Here is a 25,236-nt window from a genome sequence, read left to right on the forward strand (position 1 = left end):
TCCAAAGGGAAAGGAACCTCCGTTTGAATTCGTGAGGTGAAAAGTCTTTGCCTGGTGTTTGGTTCAGTCTATGGGTTTCTGTTGCCTTAATGGAGATTAGTTGGGGAATGTGTTAAAAGTGATGATAGTGGTAATTTGAAGCCATGTGTATATATTTTAAGTGGTGTAAATTCATTAAAAAATGCTTCATTTAGTTTAACGTAAAATCTGGAGAACTGCTGGTCATATTCCTGAGTTCAGAGTCGCATCTCAAGCATGCTGGACAGATAGTGCAGGAGAGATCGTTGCAGATTTTTGGTGCATTGGGAATGGTTCTGGGCGAGGTGGGACCCCTACAGGCGAGACTGGTTACCCTTAAAGAGAGCCTGGAGCGGATCCTTGCAGGGCGATTTGCTAGTGTTGTCTGGGGTGGGTTTAAAATCGAGTGGCTAGGAACCAGCAGGTAATGTTCGCGAGAAATATCAAGGTGCACAACATACTGGCAAAGAGAGAGAGAAAGAGAGAGAGCACTAGAGCGGGGAATAGTATTAATAATAATAGGTATTAGGTGGGGGGTCGGAGAAAGGAGAATATTAATAGTGTCTGAACCCAGTATTGCGGTGCATGTATGTGAATGAATGGAGCATGGTAAATGAGATTGGTGAATTACAAGGCTCAGATTGCCATGTGGGATTATGATGTTATGCCCATATCAGAGACCTCACGCAAGGAAGGACACGACTGGCATTAAACATTCTTGGACGTAAGGCGTTCAGGGAATCTGGGAAATGAAGCGAAAGGGGAGGGGCTATGTTATTGATCAAGGAGAGCATTGCAATGCTGGAGAAGGTGATGTCCTAGGCGGGTCAAGGCCAAAACCTATTTGCCTAGAGCTAAACAATAAAACAAGGTGCATCGACATCTTTCGCGGTACTCCATAGGCGACCAACTAGTCGGTAACATATGGAGGTGCAAGATATATTGGACGACTTCAATTATCCAAATATGGAATTGAATAGACGTAGGGTAAAGGGGCAATGGGGGTGGGGGAGGGGGCAACATTTCCTAGAGTGTGTGCAGGAAAGTATTCCACAGTAGTTTGTTCCCTGTTCTAACCAGAAAAGAGGCATCTCTGGCCTGGGTTGAGGTGGGCCAAGCGGTTCTAGTGCATTATGAGGAGTCGGAGGGCGATGGAGAAGGGTAGCGGGGCAACCCAGGGTAAAAAAAAAAATAGTTAACTTGGAGAAAGCAAAATTCCATGCTGTAAGAATGGATCTGGGACAGATAAATTGTATTCAACGGAAAAAGAAGGCAGCTGGTTAACTCAGACCCACACTGAATAAACAAGGCTCGGTGGGGGGGTGGGGAAGTAAACAAAAAATAGAAAATAAGATATAATCAAAGAGAAAATACGAAAAGAGATTGGCTGAAATAGTAAAGAGGACGTGCGAAAAGGAGCCGGGTTGATTCGGGACAAAAATAAAAGCGATCAGCTGAGCTATTAATTGAAAACTGTGCATCTGCCTGTATCAAGAATGAAGATACGACCCAACTCAGACTGAAAGCGGAAGCAACACATTTACTCGAAGGATATAAATTGTCTGTATTTTAAATTTTCGCAGAACTGCACCCTTCCAAGCAATGGTGCATCCTCTTGCCCGTTTTGGTTCAAGAGTATGAAACTCTGTTCACTTCTCTTTCAGCCTGTTAATAGGTGCTCATCGTCTTGTGTGTACCTAAGAGGGTCCCTGTGACAGGCGAGTCACAATAGCCCTATGGCTCTATCCATGGTTGTGGAGCAACATGCCCTAGGCATTGCATTGCACGCCCCATGGTCGCGGCTGAGTTATACCCTTGTGATGACATGCGTTACCATCTAAGGCCAATTATCCTTCACATGCACTAGCGTCGCCAAAAGTGCTTGTAACCAATCAATGGCTGTCTTCCGCGTAGAATTCTGGGACATCCCAGCAGGGCAAGGAAATGTCCAACAGGGAATTCCCTCAGTTCGAATTATTCTCCCCCCTACCCCGGTGTCAGCTGTGGCTCAGTTCATAACACCCTCGCCTTTGAATCAGAGGGTTGTGGGTTCACGTCCCACTCCCGGAAACCAAGAACTGTGATTGTACTCGAAAGAGTTGCAATCTGTGACTGTTGATAACTTGAAAGAGTTTCCCCAAAATAAGTTGGCAGGAGGCATTCAACTTATCAGCCCTTAGAGTGAAACTGTACAGATTTTAACCAAGGGGGTCTGAAGCAGCATCACTGACTCAAGTTAGAAGTGGACAGTAGGTGATGTCCGAGGCCTGATATCAATATTGAGGCAGGCTTGTCCCGAGTGGAGTTATTGGGATAATAAACATTCGGTCAGTTTCAGAAGGAGAGCGTCCCCCATCTGAAAAACTATTTTTTTCCCCTTTTTTTTTGGTTAAGCCCCTACCCCATCGATGCATTCCTCTTTTCTTCCAGCCTCGCTGTTAGTTCCTTGGAAGATTCTCGTAGATGCGCCCTTCGTCCAGTTGGTCTCTTGGCAAATCTCCCCCGTTCTTCCCGTGACGAAGAGCGGCGTAGCTGACCGAATAGTCGGCTTGACCCTCCTGCTTTGGCTGAAATGAAAGAATATCGGGTGAGGTCAGCAGGCTCGATGGGCCGAAGGGCCTCTTCTGCACTGTGTGATTCTGTGGTAACGTCGCAGGGCTGATGATCCAGCGGCCAGGGCTACTGACCCTGGGGCGTGAGACCAAATCCTAACCAGAGCAGTTTTGAAAATTAAAATTCGATTAATTAGTGAAACTGGAGAGGGAGGGGATTTACCTGGAAGTATTCAATGAACAGCATGGCACTAGGAAGTTCTGAGGAATAAAGGGACCTTGGCGTGTGTGTCCATAGATCTCTGAAGGCGGAGGGGCATGTTAGTGGGGTGGGGGAAAGGCATATGGGACACTTGCCTTTACCAATCGAGGCAGAGATTACAAAAGTAGGGAGGTCATGTTGGAGTTGTATAGAACCTTGGTGAGGCCACAGCTGGAGTACTGTGTGCAGTTCTGGGCGCCACATTATAAGGAAGGATGTGATTGCACTGGAGGGGGTGCAGAGGAGATTCACCAGGATGTTGCCTGGGATGAAACGTTTAAGTTATGAAGAGAGGTTGGATAGATTTGGGTTGTTTTCGTTGGAGCAGAGAAGACTGAGGGGCGACCTGATCGAGGTGTACAAGATTATGAGGGGCATGAGCAGAGTGGATAGGGAGCAGCTGTTCCCCTTAGTTGAAGGGTCAGTCACGAGGGGGCACAATTTCAAGGTGAGGGGCAGAAAGTTTAGGGGGGATGTGAGGAAAAAACTTTTTTACCCAGAGGGTGGTGAAGTTCTGGAATGCGCTGCCTGGGAGGGTGGTGGGGGTGGGTTAGTCTCACTCCTTTAAAAAGTACCTGGATGAGCACCTGGCACCTCATAACATTCAAGGCTATGGGGCTAAGTGCTGGTAAATGGGATTAGGTAGGTAGGTCAGGTGTTTCTCACGTGTCGGTGCAGACTCGATGGGCCGAAGGGCCTCTTCTGCACTGTGTGTGATTCTGTGATTCTGCGATAGTGTGCTGCAGCGGTGATGTTACTGGACGACCAGCCTCGATATCCAGGCTGATGCTCTGGTGAGGTGGGGCCAGACGCCACTGGTGGAAATTAAGTTCAGTTCCTAACTCCGGAATTTAAGGGTAATTTCAGCAATTTTCCGTGCCTGAAACTATCATCGATTGTCGTAAAACACCACCCCTGGTTCACTGCAGGTCCCTCAGGCCCCTTTGTGCCAAAATGTACCCAACCTAGCCCCCGAGAGGTCACGACCCCACAGCCCCGTTTCGACGGACAGCGGAAAATGCGGCGGGAGCGTTAAATTCCGCCCGTGGTTGACGCTTCTGCCGCTGGGGGCACCTTTAACCCACAGCTCAACAGATTTGCGGCTGGGATAGGGGGGGATGTTGGGGAATGATCGAGAGTCGCGGGGAGCGGACCGGAAAGTGCAGTTAAAACCTGCGATCAGCACACCGAATGGCGGAACAAGCTCGATGGGCCGCATGACCTACTCCTGCTCCGCTTTCTTCGTTCTTGTGTTGCAACCTGACGCTGATGAAGCCGAAGTGATAATGGAATTCAACAGGGAATCGTTGGAGGTGTTTCATTGACGTTCAACCCTATTCCACCCAATTGACACTTGACCAGTGCGAGACATAGTGAACATGCCGCGTCTTTTCTTCTCGTTATGTCTATCCTTTTGAGGGATGTGAACGTCGCCGGCAAGGCCTGAATTTGTTGCTCATTTCTGAATTGCTCGTCCGGTCGCATTGCCCATTATCCCCACCACCCCCTCCCTCTTCCCGCCCCCAGTCCCCCAGTGGTCACACCATTATACTTGTGCTTCTTATCGATGTTGCTCTTGTAGTCAATTAGAATCCCTAAATAGAATGGTTGGAAATGAACTAACACATCCAGGCTGCAGTGTGGACATCTACCACTTCTACAGCACCTGTGAAGGTTGAACCCTCTGCAATTTACATACGAACAAGGAGCAGGAGGCCATTCAGCCCCTCGAGCCTGCTACCCCATTTAATAAGATCGTGGCTGATCTGATCGTAACCTGAAATCCGCATCCCACCTCCCCCCCCCTCCGATAACCTATCACCCCCTTGCTTACCAAGTATCTATCCACCTCAGAATCACACAATGCAGAAGAGGCCCTTCGGCCCATCGAGTCTGCGCCGACCCGTGAGAAACACCTGACCTACCTACCTAATCCCATTTACCCAGCACTTGGCCCCATAGCCTTGAATGTTATGATGTGCCAAGTGCTCATCCAGGTACTTTTTAAAGGATGTGAGGCTAACCCGCCTCCACCACCCTCCCAGGCAGCGCATTCCAGACCCTCACCACCCTGTGGGTAAAAAAAGTTTTCCTCACATCCCCCCCTAAACCTCCTGCCCCTCACCTTGAACTTATGTCCCCTCGTGACTGAAAAACATTCAAAGACTCTGTTTCCAACTCCTTAGCAGGAAGAGACATCCAAAGACTCAGGAGCCTCTGGGAGAATAAATTTCACGTCATCTCTGTTTTAAATGGGAGGCCCCTTATTTTTAAACCGTGACCCTCTCGTTCTAGATTCTCCCACAAGAGGAAGCAACCTCTCCACATCCACCTTGTTAAGACCCCTCAGCATCTTATATGTTTCAATCTTATTAGCACAAGGGCAGCAACATCACAACAGCGGCAACTGCACATTGTCCTTCAGCTCACACACCATCCTCGCATAGAGGATATAAAAACATAGGAGCAGGAGTAGGCCATTCGGCCCTTCGAGCCTGCTCCACCATTCATCATGATCATGGCTGATCATCCAACTCAATAGCCTGCTCCCGCTTTCCCCCCATATCCCCTGATCCCTTTCACCCCAAGAGCTATATCTAACTCCTTCTGGAAAACATACAATGTTATGGTTTCAACTACTTTCTGTGGTAATGAATTCCACAGGCTCACCACTCTCTGGGTGAAGATATTTCTCCTCATCTCATTCCTAAATGGTCTACCCCATATCCTCAGACTGTGACCCCTGGTTCTGGACTCCCCCCACCATTGGGAACATCCTTCCTGCATCTACCCTCTCTGGTCCTGTTAGAATTTTATAGGTTTCTATGAGATCCCCCCTCATTCTTCTGAACTCCAGCGAATGTAATCCTAATCGACTCAATCTCTCCTCCTATGTCAGTCCCGCCATCCCAGGAATCAGTTGGGTAAAATACATCTCTGTCCCTTCATAACCCCTTGGCTCAATTCTGGAAAGCCCCCTTTCCTAACAGGGTTGTGGGCGTGCCTGCACCACGTGGACTGCAGGGGATTGGAGAAGGCAGTTTGCTATCACCTCCACACGGTCAATGAAGAATGCCGAGTTCATTATGGCCTCGCGTCTCCTTAACGGGCAATTATGATCAGAAAGTAACTCTTTCGAGTTATCAACAGTCACAGATTGTAACTCTTTCGAGTACAATCACAATTCTTGGTTTCCAGGAGTGGGACATGAACCCACAACCCTCTGATTCAAAGACAAGGGTGCTATGAACTGAGCCACAGCTGACACCTCGTGATCAGAAAGTAAATGAACAATTCACTGGCAAAGTTTCAACAAGCGCTCATTGGCAAAACTCCTGGGGTGGGGGATTAAACTTCAGTTGGCCATGACTGTTCTGCAAACAAATAACAACAGGTTTTCTACTGTGATGGAGGCGGGTTAAGCCCTGTTGCTCCTCCTACTTCAGGGGCTCAGGCCAATGTTTGCAGTTTAGGGGCGATTTCGAAAACAGAATTAAAGGGTTCGAGGAACTGGTGGTTGGAACTCACAACTGGCAAAGATAGCAACTGCCAGATGAAAATTGGCCGCTTTATGTTATGCAGGGAAGATCCACATGTCCGCCAGAGAAGCAATCTCAATCTCAATCCAATGTCCGGTAATAGAAAAGAATAATTGGACGTGATTTGCCCTGGAGCATGAAAGAGTTGTTTTATAGAGCACACGCAAGCCTTGTCAGTTGGGCCATGCCGATATATATATATATATATATATATATATTTTATTCATTCATGGGATGTGGGCTTCGCTGGCTGGGCCCAGCATTTATTGCCCATCCCTAGTTGCCCTATTAGAAAGTGGGCTGCCTTCTTGAACCGCTGCAGCCCTTGTAGTGTAGGTACACCCACAGTGCTGTTAGGGAGGGAGTTCCAGGATTTTGTCCCTGTGGTGTAGGTACACCCACAGTGCTGTTAGGGAGGGAGTTCCAGGATTTTGTCCCTGTGGTGTAGGTACACCCACAGTGCTGTTAGGGAGGGAGTTCCAGGAATTTGTCCCTGTGGTGTAGGTACACCCACAGTGCTGTTAGGGAGGGAGTTCCAGGATTTTGTCCCTGTGGTGTAGGTACACCCACAGCGCTGTTTCGGAGGGAGTTCCAGGATTTTGTACATGTGTTCTAGGTACACCCACAGTGCTGTTAGGGAGGGAGTTCCAGGATTTTGCCCCTGTAGTGTAGGTACACCCACAGTGCTGTTAGGGAGGGAGTTCCAGGATTTTGTCCGTGTGGTGTAGGTACACCCACAGCGCTGTTAGGGAGGGAGCTCCAGGACTTTTTCCCTGTGCTGTAGGTACACCCACAGTGCTGTTAGGGATGGAGTTCCAGGATTTGAACCCAGCGACAGTGAAGGAACGGACGATATATTTCCAAGTAAGGATGGTGAGGGGCTTGGAGGGGAACTTGCAGGTGGTGGTGTTCCCCATGTGTCTGCTGCCCTTGTCCTTCTAGATGGCAGTGGTTGCGGGTTTGGAAGGTTCTGTCTAAGGAGACTTGGTGAGATCCTACAGTGCATCTTGTAGATGGTACACACACTGCTGCTACTGTGTGTCGGTGGTGGAGGGAGTGAATGTTTGTGGATGGGGTGCCAATCAAGCGGGGCTGTTTATCCTGGATGGTGTTGAGCTTCTTGAGTGTTGTGGGAGCTGCACTCATCCAGGCAAGTGGGGAGTATTCCATCACACTCCTGACTTGTGCCTTGTAGATGGTGGACAGGCTTTGGGGAGTCAGGCGGTGAGTTACTTGCCTCAGGATTCCCAGCCTCGGACCTGCTCTTGTAGCCACAGTATTTACATGGCTAGAACATTTCAGTTTATGGTATCTAATGTCTTGCTTCGAGTGTCAGCTGATTCCCTCCCTCCACCCCCCTCTTCCCCCAAAACCCCGTACAGATAACTTACCTGATCCCATCTGGAGGCGTCACCACCGATACCTGTAAGTAAAGCGGCGAAATTCAAATTTGCTGGGAACTTGGATGAGTAGAAACGAACCAACAAATCGTGAGCGTTGATGATTTAAGATAGAGTCACAGAGGTCTACAGCACAGAAAAAGGCCCTTCGGCCCATCGAGTCTGCACCAGTCAAACAAGTACCTAACTATTCTAATCCCATTTTCCAGTACTAGGCCCATAGCCTTGTATGTCATGGCATGGCAAGTGCACATCCAAATACTTCTTCAATGTTATGAGGGTTTCTGCCTCTACCACCCTTTCAGGCAGTGAGTTCCAGATTCCCACCACCCTCTGGGTGAAATAATTTTTCCTCACATTCCCTCTAAGCCTCCTGCCCCTTACCTTAAACCTATGCCCCCTGGTTATTGATCCCTCCACCAAGGGGAATATTTCCTTCCTGTCTACCCTATCTATGCCCTTCATAATTCTATACACCTCAATCATGTCCCCCCTCAATCTCCTCTGCTCCAGGGAAAATAACCCCAGTCTATCCAATCTCTCCTCATAAGTAAAACTCTCCAGCCCAGGCAACATCCTGGTGAATCTCCTCTGCACTCTCTCTAGTGCAATCACATCCTTCCTATCATGCAGATCCCAGAACTGCACGCAATACTCTAGCTGTGGCCTAACCAGCGTTTTATACAGTTCCAGCATAACCTCCCTGCTCTTATATTCTATGCCTTGACTAATAAAGGCAAGTATCCCATATGCCTTCTTAAGCACCTTATCTACCTGTGCCGCTCCCTTAAGGGATCTATGGACATGTGCACCAAAGTCCCTCTGATCCTCGGTACTTCCCAGGGTCCTACCATTCATCGTGTATTCCCGTGCCTCGTTTGTCCTGCCCAAGTGCATCTCCTCACACTTATCTAGATTAAATACCATCTGCCACTGATCAGCCCATCCGACCAGCCCGTCTATAATCCTCCTGTCATCTGAGGCTACCCTCCTCACTATTTACCACCCCACCAATTTTCCTGTCATCCGCGCGAATTTACTGAAATACCCTTCCTGCATTCAAGCCTCAATCGCTCCGCTGCGGCACCCGCAGCGTTGGCACACGTGGACTTTATTCTCCGTTGAATTCAAAGGAGAGTGAAATTGAGGGAGATGTAGACCCGACACTCGGTGACACATGCACCGTTTTCTGCTATCGTCACTGAGGTCACATTGAGTCAATGGTCGGTGTGATCATTTTTGAAGTCAGTTTGCCTCTTGCATTTGGGTCGGCTGCCTTAGACAACACATAGATGTTCAAATCATGCCTAAGGCACCTTGATCCCGCCCGAATGTCACGCTTCCTTTTCGGGAATGATGGCTCATGTCCCATCTCCCCTATCCTAACCTCTATGGTTTGCCTTAAACCGCGTGTTCTGCATTCAAGACACACAAAAGGTGTGGAGGGAGAGGGGGGGGGGAAGTATCACTTTCTGTTTTGTTCTGCAAATATGAGTTAATTTTCACTTTTCTTTAGCTGTAGTGCAAGAAGTGCGGAGAAGCCTGTGTGACAAGCCTTCCAAACTCTGAAAGGTTTCACACTTTTTTGGCTCCTAAGTCTTATACATTTGAAACGTTTGGGTGATGTTTGTTTGTGGATTTTTTTTTTTTAAAACCGCCCCGAAATGATCGGAAACAAGTGAATCTCAACAGAAAAAAAAAACAGGAATTGAAATTCTGGAAATGTCTTTATCATCTCACTTGGCAGCAGCTGTCAAGGATGGACATCACTTACCAGCGTTGGTTGAATTCGTGACCGCGATAACAGAATAAAACACATTGGCATCAGTTTCGGTATCAGCTAAATCGGAGGGAGGGAAAAAAAAGTTAAATTAGCGTTCAGGAAGCAGCAATAGATGTTATACAGATGCTGTGTGTGCACGTGAATGTGTGTATGTGAGTATATGTTAATATGTCTATATAAAATATAAACATATATACACATGTATCATATGGATATACACATGAAAGAGAGAGGGAGAGTGGGAGAGCAAGAGAGATGAAGATAAAGTATATACAAACGGACAAACTGCACCGTTAGTTGTAGTGCAGGAAGTGCGGAGAAGCCTGTGTGACAAGCCTTCCAAACTCTGAAAGGTTTCACACTTTTTTGGCTCCGAAGTCTTATACATTTGAAACGTTTGGGTGATGTTTGTTTGTGGATTTTTTTTTTTAAAACCGCCCCGAAATGATCGGAAACAAGTGAATCTCAACAGAAAAAAAAAACAGGAATTGAAATTCTGGAAATGTCTTTATCATCTCACTTGGCAGCAGCTGTCAAGGATGGACATCACTTACCAGCGTTGGTTGAAGTCGTGACCGCGATAACAGAATAAAACACATTGGCATCAGTTTCGGTATCAGCTAAATCGGAGGGAGGGAAAAAAAAAGTTAAATTAGCGATCAGGAAGCAGCAATAGATGTTATACAGATGCTGTGTGTGCACGTGAATGTGTGTATGTGAGTATATGTTAATATGTCTATATAAAATATAAACATATATACACATGTATCATATGGATATACACATGAAAGAGAGAGGGAGAGTGGGAGAGCAAGAGAGATGAAGATAAAGTATATACAAACGGACAAACTGCACTGTTAGTTGCATGCATACAGAGAAGAGATGATAGATAGATAGACGGATGGGCGGTCATAGACGGCAGACCATAGGCAGAGAGACAGACAGGCGGATGTATGGAAGGACGGAAGGATGGGCAGGTGGACACAGGTGGCAGGCGATAGGCAAGATAGGCACCCATAGAGATATAGCTCTTGGGGCGAAAGGGCTCAAAGGGTATGGGGAGAAAGCGGGAGCAGGCTGTTGAGTTGGATGATCAGCCATGATCATAACGAATGGCGGAGCAGGCTCGAAGGGCCGAATGGCCTACTCCTGCTCCTAGTTTCTACGATTCTACAACTGGAAAGCACAAAGCTTTTTTTTGTGCATGTGTTAACCTCAAACGATGCTTGGCATATCCGGGCACTAAGGACAGACAGCCAACCGTGCAGAGTTTTGTCTGCATGTGGATGAAGGAATCGACTGTGATGCGCTCACGCTCCGCCCGCCATAGCGTTCAACATGGATGCCAGCGACAGAGGCATCACCGCTCCTTTGCATGTTTTACTGATGTTATGGTGTGATATCAGCTGAACGTGTGCACCAATAGTCCCGTGGGGAGAGGGGGCGGGTGGGTGGGTGGGGGGGAATGCCTACAACATGTAGTCACGTGTATCAGTTCAGGCTTACCATCACTCTGGTTTGATCTTGCAGCGGGATGTCCGACATCGCTTGCGGATGTTTCTTCTCTCGAGGGTCGGGGTCTATCTCCAGTCCCCTCACTTCTCAAAAGGAAAAAAAAAATGCTCTCAGGTGTGAACGAATAAGGCATCGAGAACTCGGAAGGACAATCGTGATCGGTTTCACCGCCGTGCATTTGCACACAAGCCAGTCAGTTACTCAACCTCAAGTGCCAGGCGAATCCCTTGTAACATCGTTATTAAGTCATGAACTCCTGGCAACGTCGACATTAGAGATTCCCGACAACTTCACCCGCCAAGTGAAAAACACTTATGCACATGTTTTTTTCCCCCTTATGTTTTAATCCAATGACTTTCACTGAATAACTCCTAGAATTTGCACATTAAAAACATATATATATATAATTCATTCACAGGATGTGGGCGTCGCTGGCTGGGCCCAGCTTTTATTGCCCATCCCTAGTTGCCCGCCTTGTGAAGGCGGTGGTGAGCTGCCTTCTTGAACCGCTGCAGTCCTTGTGGTGCAGTCACCCCCAAAAATGCTGGAAGGAACATTTATGCTCTGCTCTATTTCATCTGTCGACACACGTCACCATCTTGGAAATCTCTACTGGGCTATCTCCGATCCGTTTCATACTCCAAGGTACTAAACCCTGTGGTTTCCAGCCTCTCCCGATACCTGGGCTCCTTCACTAACCGTAAGGTGCTGCCATGGAATATTTCTACCCTTTCAGGGAGCTTTGCAGCTAACATAGAGTTTGCTCCTTCAAATAGGCAGCAAAAAGCCCAGCTCGGGCTTAACCAACGAATGGCAAACGCCTAGCATTCATTTTTTGGGTTAATGTTCCATCTGTGATATTCTGTCACAGTCGGTTGGAAAGGATTGGTGACAAATACAGTTCAGGCAAGATTTTCCACTGAGGGGTATATGGAACCTGTGGAAGGAAGGACAACAGCTACGGTTGAGACTTCAGCGGGTTCTCTGATCGGATATGGAGCGCTTAAGCTTGTTTTAAGGTATCGGGAGGAGGGATGATGGGAAGGCGCTCGACCTCCTCAGGTTTTCTGAATTGCAAGATGCTCTTTTTGAGGCTTTTCTCATATCGAAACCAGACGGTGTTGGTCGGCCGAGAACGTCACTAACGGGGAGCTTCTGCCAAACATGAGTGCGTCCTTTCTTAAACAGGAACGATTACAACTCACTGCTTGCCAGAAGACGATAACTGAGATTCAATACCTGGAAGATGGGCAAAATCGGTGGACTTGAACTTTGCTCAACACAAACACAAAGCAAACTTTGCTTCCTCAGAACATAACGCAGACTGGTGTAACGTGTCCTACACTAAAGGCGGCCACCGAAGTGATGTATTGCAGCAAAGAGAGCGAGGTTACTTGGTCGACAATGGGAGACTACAATCAGTGCTGATCTGACCATTCGTGGGTGATTATAGATATCCCTCCTTGTAACGTCACATTTATGTGCGTTCCATCACTTGACCGATAGGTTACCGAATGCGTAGCGTTGTAAGAATGGCCATAAAGCCGTTAAGCGGTTAACTGAGGCCGAGCCTGATCTCGTGGCCTGGCTAATTTGCAAGTCAGGAGTTTAAAAAGTCTGATTGGGGGGGTAAGACACCTCCTCCACATCGGGGCCCGAGATGACTTTTACACGCTCAATATGATTGATGCTTTCAATGTTTTCACACTTACCCCTGTGACGTGCAAACATCAGCAGAGTTACCTGGTTAAAATAGGGAGAAGTGTGATTCAGCAAGACGTACAACTAATATTGGAACCTATTTGCCTAAAAAAGAAAATGCCTTGCGTTTCTTTAAGTAATTTCCAAACAGCAAAAAATTTCAATTGATCCCAATTATAATCATTCACAAAGCAACGTATTAAAGTAAACAATATGGCACAAAAAATGCCTGGAATCCTTGTATTAAAATTCCGCCGTCTAATTTTCACTTCTGCTAACCTTAAATAATGCTGGACACAATGGGAGACATGTTGTCGAAGCTTTTTGCATTGCACCCATCAGGAGAGACGCAAAATAGACAACTATGAAGGGAACAGCAATATTACTGCACGGCAAAAGGGTGCTGGCTGGTTGGAGGGCGGACTCTGATTGGTCGAGGCGTAACCATGGAGAATGCACCAGCGAACAGTTACTTCCCAGGTATTTGGTAAAATTGTATCAAGGTGCATTGACTCCTATTGGTCGAGGGAGTGCCATGGGGAGCACTTGTCCGCCATGCTTTTGAAAAAAAGGCACAATGCCTGGGCACATTCTTTCTGTTTGCAGAGTACAGGACCCTGCAAGTGAATAAAACTAGCTTCTAGCACACGCTAATAAGGCACATTGCGAGCTCGACTAATGATCGTAAAGCGGCGTTTAGCGCATTTCTTAGCACACTCGAGATTGCTCAGTTGGTGCTGCCCAATCGCGTCCAAAAGCACGGGGCGCTGCAACCCTTCCCTGATGTATTCCCCCATGGCAACGTATCGACCAATCGGAGTCGAAATTACGTTTTAAATCACGCAAGATCTTCGGGGATAGCATTTCCCTGGTGCAGTCTCCATGGCAAGGCCTCGGCCAATCAAACTCCCCTCGCCAGCCAATCAGCCACCTTTTCCCCCATACAGTATAAAGTGTTGACCCCTTTGAAATCTGGTATTTCCCCCTCTCCTGAATCACGCAGGCAAAGAGTTTTCATGTCTCATTTACCAGCAACACACACGCTCTGCACTAACAGTGGATGTTATCTACATGGATTTTCAGTAAGGCCTTTGACAAGGTTCCTGATAGCAGACTGGTACAGAAGGGATCAGAGGTGAACTGGCAAGATGGATACAGAATTGGCTTGGTCATAGAAGACAGAGGGTAGCAGTGGAAGGGTGCTTTTCTGAATGGAGAGCTGTGACTAGTGGTGTTCTGCAGGGATCAGTGCTGGGACCATTGCTGTTTGTAGTATGCATAAACGATTTGGAGGAAAATGTAACTGGGCTAATTAGTAAGTTTGCAGACGACACTAATGATGCAGGGGTTGCACATGGTGAAGAGGATGTCAAAGGATACAACGGGATATAAATCGATTGGAGACTTGGGCAGAGAAATGGCAGATGGAGTTTAATCCAGACAAATACGAGGTAATGCATTTTGGAAGGTCTAATGCAGGTAGGAATTATACAGTAAATGGCAGAACCCTTAAATGCATCGACGGGCAGAGGGATCTGGGTGTACAGATCCACAGGTCACGGAAAGTGGCAGTGCAGGTGGATAAGGTAGTCAGGAAGGCATATGGCATGCTTGCCTTCATCGGCAGGGGTATTGAGTATAAAAGCTGGGAAGTCATGCTGCAGCTGTATAGAACCTTGGTTAGGCCACACTTGGAATATTGCTTGCAATTCTGGTCGCCACATTACCAGAAGGATATGGAGGCGTTGGAGAGAGTGCAGAGGAGGTTTACCAGGATGCTGCCTGGCCTGGAGGTTATTAGCTATGAGGAGAGGTTGGAGAAACTCGGATTGTTCTCACTAGGAGATTGAGGGGTGACTTGTTAGAAGTTTACAAAATTATGAGTGGCATGGACAGAGTAGATAGTCAGAAGCTTTTTCCCAAGGTGGGAGAGTCAATTACTAGGGGGCATAGATTTAAAGTGAGAGGAGAAAACTATAGAGGAGATGTGCGGGGCAAGTTTTTTACGCAGAGGGTAGTGAGTGTCTGGAATTCGCTGCCAGAGGAGGTTGTGGAAGCAGGTACGATAGTGGGGTTTAAGAGGCAGCTTGACAAGTACATGAATAGGATGGGAATAGAGGGATACGGACCCCGGAATTGAAAAATGTTTTAGTTTGACGGGCAATATGATCGGCGCAGGCTTGGAGGGCTGAAGGGCCTGTTCATGTGTTATACTTTTCTTTGTTCTTTGTTCTAACAAGTGAACAGTCATTGATAGGTAGGGTTTGTCAGTCCTGAGGTGCAGAATTGAATGCGGCATATATTTCTCACGCCAGCAACTCAGTTCTTTAACTGTTCCAAATGTCACGGCAAATAACTTTTCACTTCCCGTTCCTCATTAACATCAAGTGACCACCGACGCACTTGACCCTTCGGCCCCACTCACCTCGGCTCTTCTTCCGAAGCTTAACGAAAGCCAATGCAACTATGGCGGCGCTAATCAGAAGAAGCGGAAGAGCTGTTGTTGCCTTTGCCAGTGTGTAGCTGTGTGCTGGAATCAAATAGACATATATATCGATGACTAACGTGATACGCTGAAATGCACAGCATATCCAACACGGCAACATGTGCATTCATCAAATCGCTGTTTGATAATTATGAGGATCAGTCACGAGGGGACATAAGTTCACAGTGAGGAAAAGGTAGGAGGTTTGGGGGGATGTGAGGAAAAACTTTTTTTATCCAGAGGGTGGTGAGGGTCTGGAATGCGTTGCCTGGGAGGGTGGTGGAGGCGGGTTAGCCTCACATCCTTTAAAAAGTACCTGGATGAGCACTGGGCACGTCATAACATTCAAGGCTAGGGGGCCAAGTGCTGGTAAATGGGATTAGGTAGGTAGGTCAGGTGTTTCTCACGTGTCGGTGCAGACTCGATGGGCCAAAGGGCCTCTTCTGCACTGTGTGTGATTCTGTGATTCTGTGGTTACCCGTTCAGTGAAGTTACCACGACACAGGCATCTTTTGTCGAGCTGGTGCATAACGAAAACTGTTTGCTTTGTTGAAATAAAATGATGCAGTAAATCAGATCGGGTATCACCAGTGTTGCACCTGCCAAAGCGACATGGATGAGATTGCTGCTGGCGTTAAATATCCCTCCATTGATACCACTGTTGGTCGCCACACATTGATATCACCCCCCATGTCTTGTCTGGGATGAATTAACAGCGAGATGGCTCCCATTGCTGTTCAAGTAACGTGGTTCGTTGTTGTTTTACAGCTTTTGGCTGTTTAAGTACCAGTGGAAACGGGGTTCGGTGCCGACATTCACCCGGCATTGGAGGAGGAAGCGGTCCCCGGCTGAAATCTCCGGTACTGTTGGTATTCCACATCAGGAAAGCGCCATCCACGGGAACTGGAGGGGGTAGAGCCCAATGCGGAAGGATTAGAGGATTAATTCACTGCCGAACCTGAAAATTGCCACCTGTTTCGGATTTGAAATCAAATTAAGATGAGGATAGAAAGAGAGGAGGTGCGAAAACCGGGCTCATTCTCCCTGGTAAGAGAAGCGTGGAAGGGGGTTTGATAGAATTCTTCACAACCATGAGGGGCCTGTGCAGAGTTGATAAGTCAAACTGTTCCCATTGGTGGAAGGTTTGTGAACCAGGGGTGGCGCAGATTGAGGGCGATTGTCAGATGAATTAATGATGAGAGACATTTTTACTTATTCATGCAGAGAGCGGTTAGGAATCGCGGGGGTGAGGGTGGGTTGGGTGCACTGCCTGGAACAGTGAGGGTGGGAGAGGTGGAAGCCCTATTTGAAGGAGCAGCCAACTTTGGAGAGAGTAAAGTGGTTGAGCTGGCTGGAACTTATAGACCGAACGGATTACCTCTTGCCCACAGGGGAATCAGGACTCTTCCCTGAACCACATTCATCGGTTCACATTGGTCCTCAGGAAGGCCCATGCAGCTCCTCCTCTCTCAGGTGTTCCCATGCTCCAGGGGATCCCCACAATGCTGTTTGGTCATCTTTCATATCAGCTATCACTTCTGGGACATGGCAGGTGGTTTCACAGCCCATATGCCCATCCTGTCACTAATCCTCCTCATTTACCAGGGGGAGGGACCATCACCAATACAGGCTGGATTGTGTGCACCGGTGGCTGCTTGTGTGTGTGCGAGAGAGTGAGTGAGAGTGTATGTGTCTGTGTGAGAGAGAGAGAGAGAGTGAGCATGTGTGTGTGTCTATGAGAGTGAGTGAGTGTGAGCTTGAGTGTGTATGAGAAAGAGTGAGTGAGTGTGAGAGAGTGTGTGTCTGTGTATGAAAGAGTGAGCGTGTGTGTGAGAGAGAGTGTGTGTGTGTGCGTAAGAGAGAGAGAGTGTGTGTGTGAGTGTGTGTGTGTATGAGAGGCTGAGTGTGTGTGTGTGAGAGAGTGTGTGTGTGTGAGAGAGAGAGTGAGTGTGTGTGTGAGAGAGTGTGTGTATGAGTAAGAGAGAGTGTGTGTGTGTGTATGATATACTGAGTGTGTGTGTGGGAGAGAGAGTGAGTGTGTGAGAGAGAGTGTGTGAGTGTGTGTGTGTATGATATACTGAGCGTGTGTGTGTGAGAGAGTGAGTGTGTGAGAGAGTGTGTGTGTGAGTGTGTGTGTATGATATACTGAGTGTGTGTGTGAGAGAGAGTGTGTGTGTGAGTGTGTATGATATACTGAGTGTGTGAGAGAGAGCGTGAGTGTGTGAGAGAGTGTGTGTGTGTATGATATACTGAGTGTGTGTGTGAGAGTGTGTGTGTGTATGATATACTGAGTGTGTGTGTGAGAGAGAGAGTGAGTGTGTGAGAGAGAGTGTGCGTGTGTGTGTATGATATACTGAGTGTGTGTGTGAGAGAGTGAGCGTGTGTGTGTGTGAGTCAGCATGTGTGTATGAGAGAGAGATTGTGTGTGCGAGAGACAGTGAGTGTGTATGATATACAGAGTGTGTGTGTGAGAGAGTGAGCGTGTGTGTGTGTGAGTCAGAATGTGTGTATGAGAGACTGTGTGCGAGAGACAGTGAGTGTGTGTGTGTATGATATACAGAGTGTGTGTGAGAGAGTGAGCGTGTGTGTGTGTGAGTCAGCATGTGTGTATGGGAGAGAGACTGTGTGTGCGAGAGACAGTGAGTGTGTGTGTGTATGATATACAGAGTGTGTGTGGGAGAGTGAGCGTGTGTGTGTGTGAGTCAGCGTGTGTATGAGAGAGAGTGTGTCTGCGAGAGACAGTGAGTGTGTGTGTGTATGATATACAGAGTGTGTGTGTGAGAGAGTGAGCATGTGTGTGTGTGAGTCAGCGTGTGTGTATGAGAGAGAGACTGTGTGTGCGACAGACAGTGAGTGTGTGTGTGTATGATATACAGAGTGTGTGTGTGAGAGAGTGAGCGTGTGTGTGTGTGAGTCAGCGTGTGTGTATGAGAGAGAGACTGTGTGTGCGAGAGACAGTGAGTGTGTGTGTGTATGATATACTGAGTGTGTGTGTGAGAGAGAGAGTGTGTGTGTGAGTAAGAGAGTATGTTTGTGTGAGTGTGTGTGTGAGTAAGAGAGAGAGTGTGTGAGTGTGTGTGTGTATGATATACTGAGTGCGTGTGTGAGAGAGGGAGTGTGTGTGTGTTTGAGTCAGCGTGTGTGTATGAGAGAGAGACTGTGTGTGTGCGAGAGACAGTGAGTGTGAGACTGAGATTGTGAGAGCGCGTGTGGGGCTAACAACCCCTGGGGCGGGATACGAACCCAGGGTCTTGAAGCTGAGAGGCCAGCGAGCTAATCCAGCTAGAAGCGCCCACGCGGCCACAAACTGGGTGGAGTGAAGCGAATCATTGGATTTAATCTCAATCGGCACCAAATGCTTTCTGGTCGTAGTCTTCTGATACCGGATGTGCTACAGATCGCACATGTGGAGCGTGGGTAATCCGAATGCACCTTTAACACAGGCATATGTCAGCCAGAAAACAACGTGTCAACTGACGAAGCCAACTTCAATGTGCAGCTGATGGGAGGCAACATTGTGTTGAGTTTCCTTTTAACGCTGGCGAGGTGAATGTATTTCCAAGGTTGTATACGATCGTGTTCCTGCTGTTTAAGCTGTGTAAAGTCCTCCTGCCTCTTTGCAATTCCCCCTGAAATTTCCGGCTCATGCCAGAAAGAAAGAGCGAAGAGTTCGGTGAGGGGCGTGCAAGGGGAGGCAACTCGAGGATGCGCGATGGGATAGATGTTGGGAAGCGTGAGAAGAGCGGCTTGGGATGTTGAAGAGAAGAAAGCAAGTGAATAGGAGCAGTGGGAAGAGGGGTGGATGGGGGCACCTGAGGGCAGACTGTGACCTCTTAGAAGAGATGCCCATTCAACCCTTTTTAGAGGTGGAATTGGAATGGGAGCATCGAGGAGAGGGGCAAGTGGGAGGGGAGCAACGATCTCTTTAAGGTGCCAGTCGACGCAGCGATATTGATTGTGCTGCACAACGAAATGGAACAGGTCTCTCACAACAGCATGAATGCTCACCGAATTTTGAAATATAAACTGCTCACGGACAAAGAAGAAGGGTCCAGATGAGTTTGTATCCTGCGCACTACAAGGAACAGTTAAAGAGAACATGGGTTGTGACAATGAGACAAATGCATGCCTTGGTCTGAGTGTCTTACAAAGTAACTCAGGCGTGTCATGAAGAGATTAATGTCTGTAATGTTATCAATGTTTTTCTAAATACAGTTTAGCGGTGTATGTGCCTATGTGTGTGTGTGTGTGTGTGTGCCTTAAGTGGATTAAAGCCAGCTGCTTTTGATGTGTAGAAAGAAGTAGGTTCGAAATAGTAATTAGGTAAACATGGGGAAGTTTAGGAACAAAGGTGTCAAAGGGGGTACATCTGCATTTGTTGAATCAACCATTCAAGATGCGGGGGAAATCTTGCACTTTGCTGGAAGATACCAATCAATGTATTTATTCTCAGCCTACTAACAAAATTGGGGGAATCCAAGGATGCTATTGGTAGAAGAGGTGAAATTACAAACCTAGTCACACAATGGAAAAATTACATACAAAGGAAACGCTAGGTATAAACAGAAAAGAATTTGTGTGTGTAAGGCAGAGGCATTTTAGATCTATCCAGCCTGTAAGCCTGCAACTACGTTTGCAAGGAACCTCATTTTGAACGCGTAAGGTCAAATGTGCTTGTCCTGAGATCTTTTTAAATCTATGAGTTTTACTGCTGCCTTAATGGGGGTGTAATGAGAGTCAGATTAATTAGGGTATTTTTGTAGTTATTGTAGTGGTAATTGTGTAGACATATGTCCGTGCTTTCTAGTATTAATAAATGTTTAATTTAGTTTTACGGAAAAAAAAAGAACCTTGAGACTCAGTGGTCTTATTACTACTGAAATCAAAGCCTGCATCTCAAAACAAGCCAATTGCAAAGTGGGTTATGACAGTTGTTTCACGTTTCCCTCTGGGATTTGGATAACTCAGCCTTTACCATCGGCTGTGTCATAATCGGTGGTTATTTGAACATTGCTAATATGTTGGGACATCGAAATACAATACTCGCGCTGACCTGCCGTTGCCTCACGTGTTTCAGCTGTAACGATGTCCTGGCATTGACTCACCTACCACCGCAACTGTCACGACATTGCTCTGCAGGAACGGCTTTGTCCCATCATTTGTAACGCTGCAACTGTAATTCCCTTCCGAGCTTTCGTTGACTTTAGAGATTCCGTAAGTAATTCTGGTCAAGTTGGACGTCTCGCTATGGAGTTCCTTGTTGAAGTTTTTATGGAACGTGTAAGTAATCGGAGAGGAACCGTTGGACACGGAGCAGGTGATGGACGCTGTGTCGCCCTCTGTCAACTTGTCTCCGGGTTGTACAATCAATTCCGGTTTTGACACAGGGATTCCTGTGGATACATCCAAGAGTTAGTTTGTGCTTGGATTTGCTGGGATTTGTAGAGCTGCTTACAGGGTCTAGTGAGACCGTTGTCACTCCAGCAGGCATTATTGTTTATTTTGACACTCCAATATTTGGGACTTGTCTCAATCCTGTGTCTTTGCAACCGTTTTTATTAACAGGAGATAGCATGATTCTGGAAATGCTACGAATCCTATAGTAATCCGGTGAGGCCAGCTGACTAGATGAGTCTGAGTCTTTATTTATACTGGCACTATCTGTCAAAGAGAGGGGGCTCGGCAATTGTCTGGCACTATACTGGCTGCTCTATGTCAATACAATGGCGCACTTTCCACGTGTCAAATCACAGTATCACAGGAATCTTTACAGTGCAGAAGGAGGCCATTCACCCCATCGAGTCTGCACTGGCTCTCCGAAACAGCATTCTACCTAGTCCCACTCTCCTGCCTTACACCCCACTAACGTTGCACATTCTCTCTTATTCAGGTAACAACCCAATTCCCTTTTTGAATTCCTCGATCGAACCTGCCTCCACCACCCTTTCAGGAAGTTTGATCACCTCTGGGTGAATAAGATTTTCTTCACCTCACATTGACTCCTTTTGCTAATGATTTCGAATCTGTGCCCTTTAGTTCATGGTGTTATCTTGAGTGGGGACAGATTCTCATTATTTACCCTGTCCAGACCCCTCAGGATCTTGAATACCTTTTTCAACTCTCCTCTCAACCTCCTTTTCTCCCGGGAAAACAGCCCCAACCTCTCCAATCCATCCTCATAGCTACAGTTCTTCATCCAGGCAATCATTCTTTTGAATCTCCTCTGTATTCTCTCCAATGCGTTCACATCCTTCCTCCAGTATGGCACCCAGAACTCTGCACAGTATTCCAGGTGAGGCCTAACTAGAGTCTTATACAAGTTTAACATGACCTCCTTACTCTTGTACTCAATTCTCCTATTAATAAAGCCTAAGATACCATCCGCTTTATTAGCTGCTCTCTCCACATGTCCTGCCACCTGCAATGACCTATGTACGTACACACTGTGGTCCCTCTGTTCCTGCACCTCCTTTAGAGTTTCTCCCTTTATTTTATACTGTCGATCCATATTCTTCCTGCCAAAATGAATCACCTCACCCTTCTCTGCATTGAACCTCATCTGCCACTTGCCTGCCCAATCCACCAACATGTCTATGTCCCTTTGACGTTCCAGACTCTCCCCCGTCACAGTTGACAACATTTCCAACCTCCGTATCATCCACACATCTTGAGATCATGCCCCCCGCACACCCCAGTCTAGGTCATGTATATACATCAGGAAGAGCAAGGGTCCCAACACTGACCCCCTGAGGAGCTCCACCTACAAACTTTCCTCCAATCTGAAAAACATCCATTCAGTGCATTAACTTCCTTGTACACAAAGGAAGTTCTAAGCTCAGTTCAGGCTGTTGACTATACAATTATAATTACTCATAACTATCTTAACACTCAGAGGCAATAAATTCACCTCATCACTGCACCCTAAGAGGTAACAGGCAAGGTAACAATAATGGAAGTGATGAGCCCCGTACTTTTAGCCCTCGTTGCTGACCTGTACCTTGTTGATTTGTGTGACCATGTCTCTCATGTGGATCAGCGTTGCTCGTTTTCTATTAATGTAGCTTGTAACTTATATGCAAGATCCATACTTTATCTTATCACCTTTTTATAGGACGTGGTTGTCGTTGGCAAGGCCTGCATTCGTTGCCCATTCTAATTGCTCTTGGGCTGAGTGACCTTCTCGCTCATTTCAGAGGGAAGTTAAGAGTCCCCGGCATTGCTGTGATTCGGGAGTCGCAGGTCGGCCAGACCAGGTGAGGATGGCAGATTCCCTGCCCTAAAGGCTATCAGTGAACCCGGTGGGTTCTCACGATAAGCAATGCTACTTTCATGGCCTCCGCTTCTGAGACTAGGTATATGATCCAGATTTTTATTAACTCAATTGAAGTTATTCCAGCTGCTGTGGTGGGATATGAATCTATTTTCCCAGAGCGTGAAGCTGGGCGTCAAGACTGCGAATCCAATGATGTTGACACAACACCATCATGCACATGCACACATACACACACATACACACACATACGCGCACACACGCACATACACATACACACACGGACACACATGGACACACAGACACATGCACATAAACACAAGTACACACATACACAAACATACACGCACAGGCACACACACATTCCCACACACAGACACGCACACATACACATACACACACATACACGCAAACACACACACATACACACACACACACACACACCCATAAACACACGTACACAAACACACATGCACAGGCACACACACATTCACACACACAGACACGCACACATACACATACACATACACACACATACATGCAGACACACACATACACAAACACACATGCACAGGCACACACACATTCCCACACACAGACACGCACACATACACATACACACACATACACGCACACACACATACACACACACACAGACACACACCCATAAACACACGTACACACATACGCAAACACACATGCACAGGCACACACACATTCACGCACACAGACACGCACACATACACATACACACACATACACGCGCGCACACACACATACACAAACACACACGCACAGGCACACACACATACACACAGACATACACACGCACAGGCTCACACATACACACACAGGGGCACACACACGCGCGCAGAGGCACACATAAGCATAGGCACACACACATACACACACACACACAATTCCACACACACACACACAGGTAGACACATGCATATGCACAGGCACATATGCACAGGCATACACACGCACACAAACAAACACACACACACACACACACTTGCACACAGACACACACAGGAAATAATATTAATAATAATTCTCCATAAATGACACTTACGTCTGAGAGTGACCAGAACCTGGTTACTCAGTTTCTTCACCTTACTGTCGACAGCCTTCGCTTCACAGTTGTAAACCCCTGAATCGTTCGTCCGAGCTCCCTCCAAAACGTAAGAGCTTTCCCTTGGCGCAGCATCAAGGGCTTGGCTATCTTTGGAAAATGTGTACCTCAAAGAAAGACTAGGGCGAAAGATTTGGACCACGCAGGTCAGTTTTAACTGCTGCCCCGTTAACGAACGAGCGCCCAACTCAACCTTCAGCGTGGGTTTGGAGAACGCCTCTGAAAAGAAAAGGGACAGGAGGTTTGGTTCACCAGCCACCGCGTCTACACTTAGTTTGGACCCATCACGCTAATGATAGGAACAGCAACATTCCCCAAGCAGCCAAGGAGCTGGTCAACCACGCTCAATGGCGCTTGGCTTAAGAATAGAGTGAAACCTCTTTCGAGTTATCAACAGTCACAGATTGCAACTCTTTCGAGTACAATCACAGTTCTTGGTTTCCGGGAAACTCTTTCGAGTTATCAACAGTCACAGATTGCAACTCTTTCGAGTACAATCACAGTTCTTGGTTTCCGGGAAACTCTTTCGAGTTATCAACATTCACAGATTGCAACTCCTTTGAGTACAATCACAGTTCTTGGTTTCCAGGAAACTCTTTCAAGTTATCAACAGTCACAGATTGCAACTCTTTCGAGTACAATCACAGTTCTTGGTTTTCCAGGAGTGGGACATGAACCCACAAACCTCTGATTCAAAGGCGAGGGGTGCTATGGACTGAGCCACAGCTGACACCTCGGCACTAGAGCTGTACCTTGAGTGTCCTGCCATCCATTCTTAATTAGCACTTTTCTTAGATAATATCGCCGCCTCCAACACCTCTTTGATCCTTTAGTCTAGTGACATCTTTTGATTATCTGCTCCTATCACTGCTTGCTTGTCCCTACAACCACCCCCCCCACCCAACTTCTCTCTCCACACCACCCCCCCCACCACCCCACCTTAGACCAGCTTATATTTCACCCCTCTCCTAACTATACTTCAGTTCTGCCGAAGGGTCGTGAGGACTCGAAACGTTAACTGTTTTCTTCTCCGCCGATGCTGCCAGACCTGCTGAGTTTTTCCAGGTCAATTCTGTTTTTGTTTTGGATTTCCAGCATCCGCAGTAGCTTTTTGTTTTTTATCAAAACTCTTTAACTTGAAGAGGAAAATGAACTAATTGCAATTGGTCATACGCACGTTTGACTGCAATGTGAACACCGGCGCTCCTCTTCAGCACAGCACGGCGCGGAGCATCGGCCTCACAGTGGTAGCTCCCCGAGACTTGCAGTGAAGCCACCCCCGTGCGCTCGCCGACGCTGCTGGCGTGGAAGTCCAGAGGCGTCCCGTCCCTGTAGAACGAGTACTGAAGCCCGATGTCTCCCGCGCTGCGTGCCACACGGCAGGCGACTTTCAACCGCTGCCCCTCGAAGACGTCAGTGGCCGGCTCAGCCCTCAGCGTCGGCGTGGAGAAGAGCTCTGGGAAAGGGATGGGGGATAAGTGGGATGGACAGTTACCCCCGCTCTGATCACAGAGTCAGATCGATACCTGATGCTCGTAATAAGTGCAGGTTTATTGTCTGTCTGTCTGTCTGT

The 25,236-nt window shown here is 47.3% G+C and overlaps 1 protein-coding gene across 1 annotated transcript in view; it reads right to left on the reverse strand.

Annotated features, from left to right (window-relative positions):
* Window positions 1–2,405: 2,405 nt before the first annotated feature.
* Window positions 2,406–25,236, reverse strand: part of LOC144672334 (Fc receptor-like protein 2) — a 36,942-nt gene continuing 14,111 nt past the window's right edge. Inside the window, exons 4-13 of the mRNA XM_078534186.1 lie at window positions 24,841–25,119; window positions 23,604–23,882; window positions 20,361–20,648; window positions 15,196–15,300; window positions 12,782–12,812; window positions 11,061–11,152; window positions 10,109–10,174; window positions 9,546–9,611; window positions 7,763–7,794; window positions 2,406–2,585 (exon numbers count right to left, since the gene is read on the reverse strand). Of these exons, the coding sequence (XP_078390312.1) occupies window positions 2,457–2,585; window positions 7,763–7,794; window positions 9,546–9,611; window positions 10,109–10,174; window positions 11,061–11,152; window positions 12,782–12,812; window positions 15,196–15,300; window positions 20,361–20,648; window positions 23,604–23,882; window positions 24,841–25,119 (1,367 nt within the window). The 3' untranslated portion in view covers window positions 2,406–2,456. The remainder of the gene's footprint in view (window positions 2,586–7,762; window positions 7,795–9,545; window positions 9,612–10,108; window positions 10,175–11,060; window positions 11,153–12,781; window positions 12,813–15,195; window positions 15,301–20,360; window positions 20,649–23,603; window positions 23,883–24,840; window positions 25,120–25,236) is intronic.

The sequence above is a fragment of the Cetorhinus maximus genome, chromosome 38, assembly GCF_964194155.1.
Source record: "Cetorhinus maximus chromosome 38, sCetMax3.hap1.1, whole genome shotgun sequence".
NCBI classification, from domain to species: domain Eukaryota; kingdom Metazoa; phylum Chordata; class Chondrichthyes; order Lamniformes; family Cetorhinidae; genus Cetorhinus; species Cetorhinus maximus.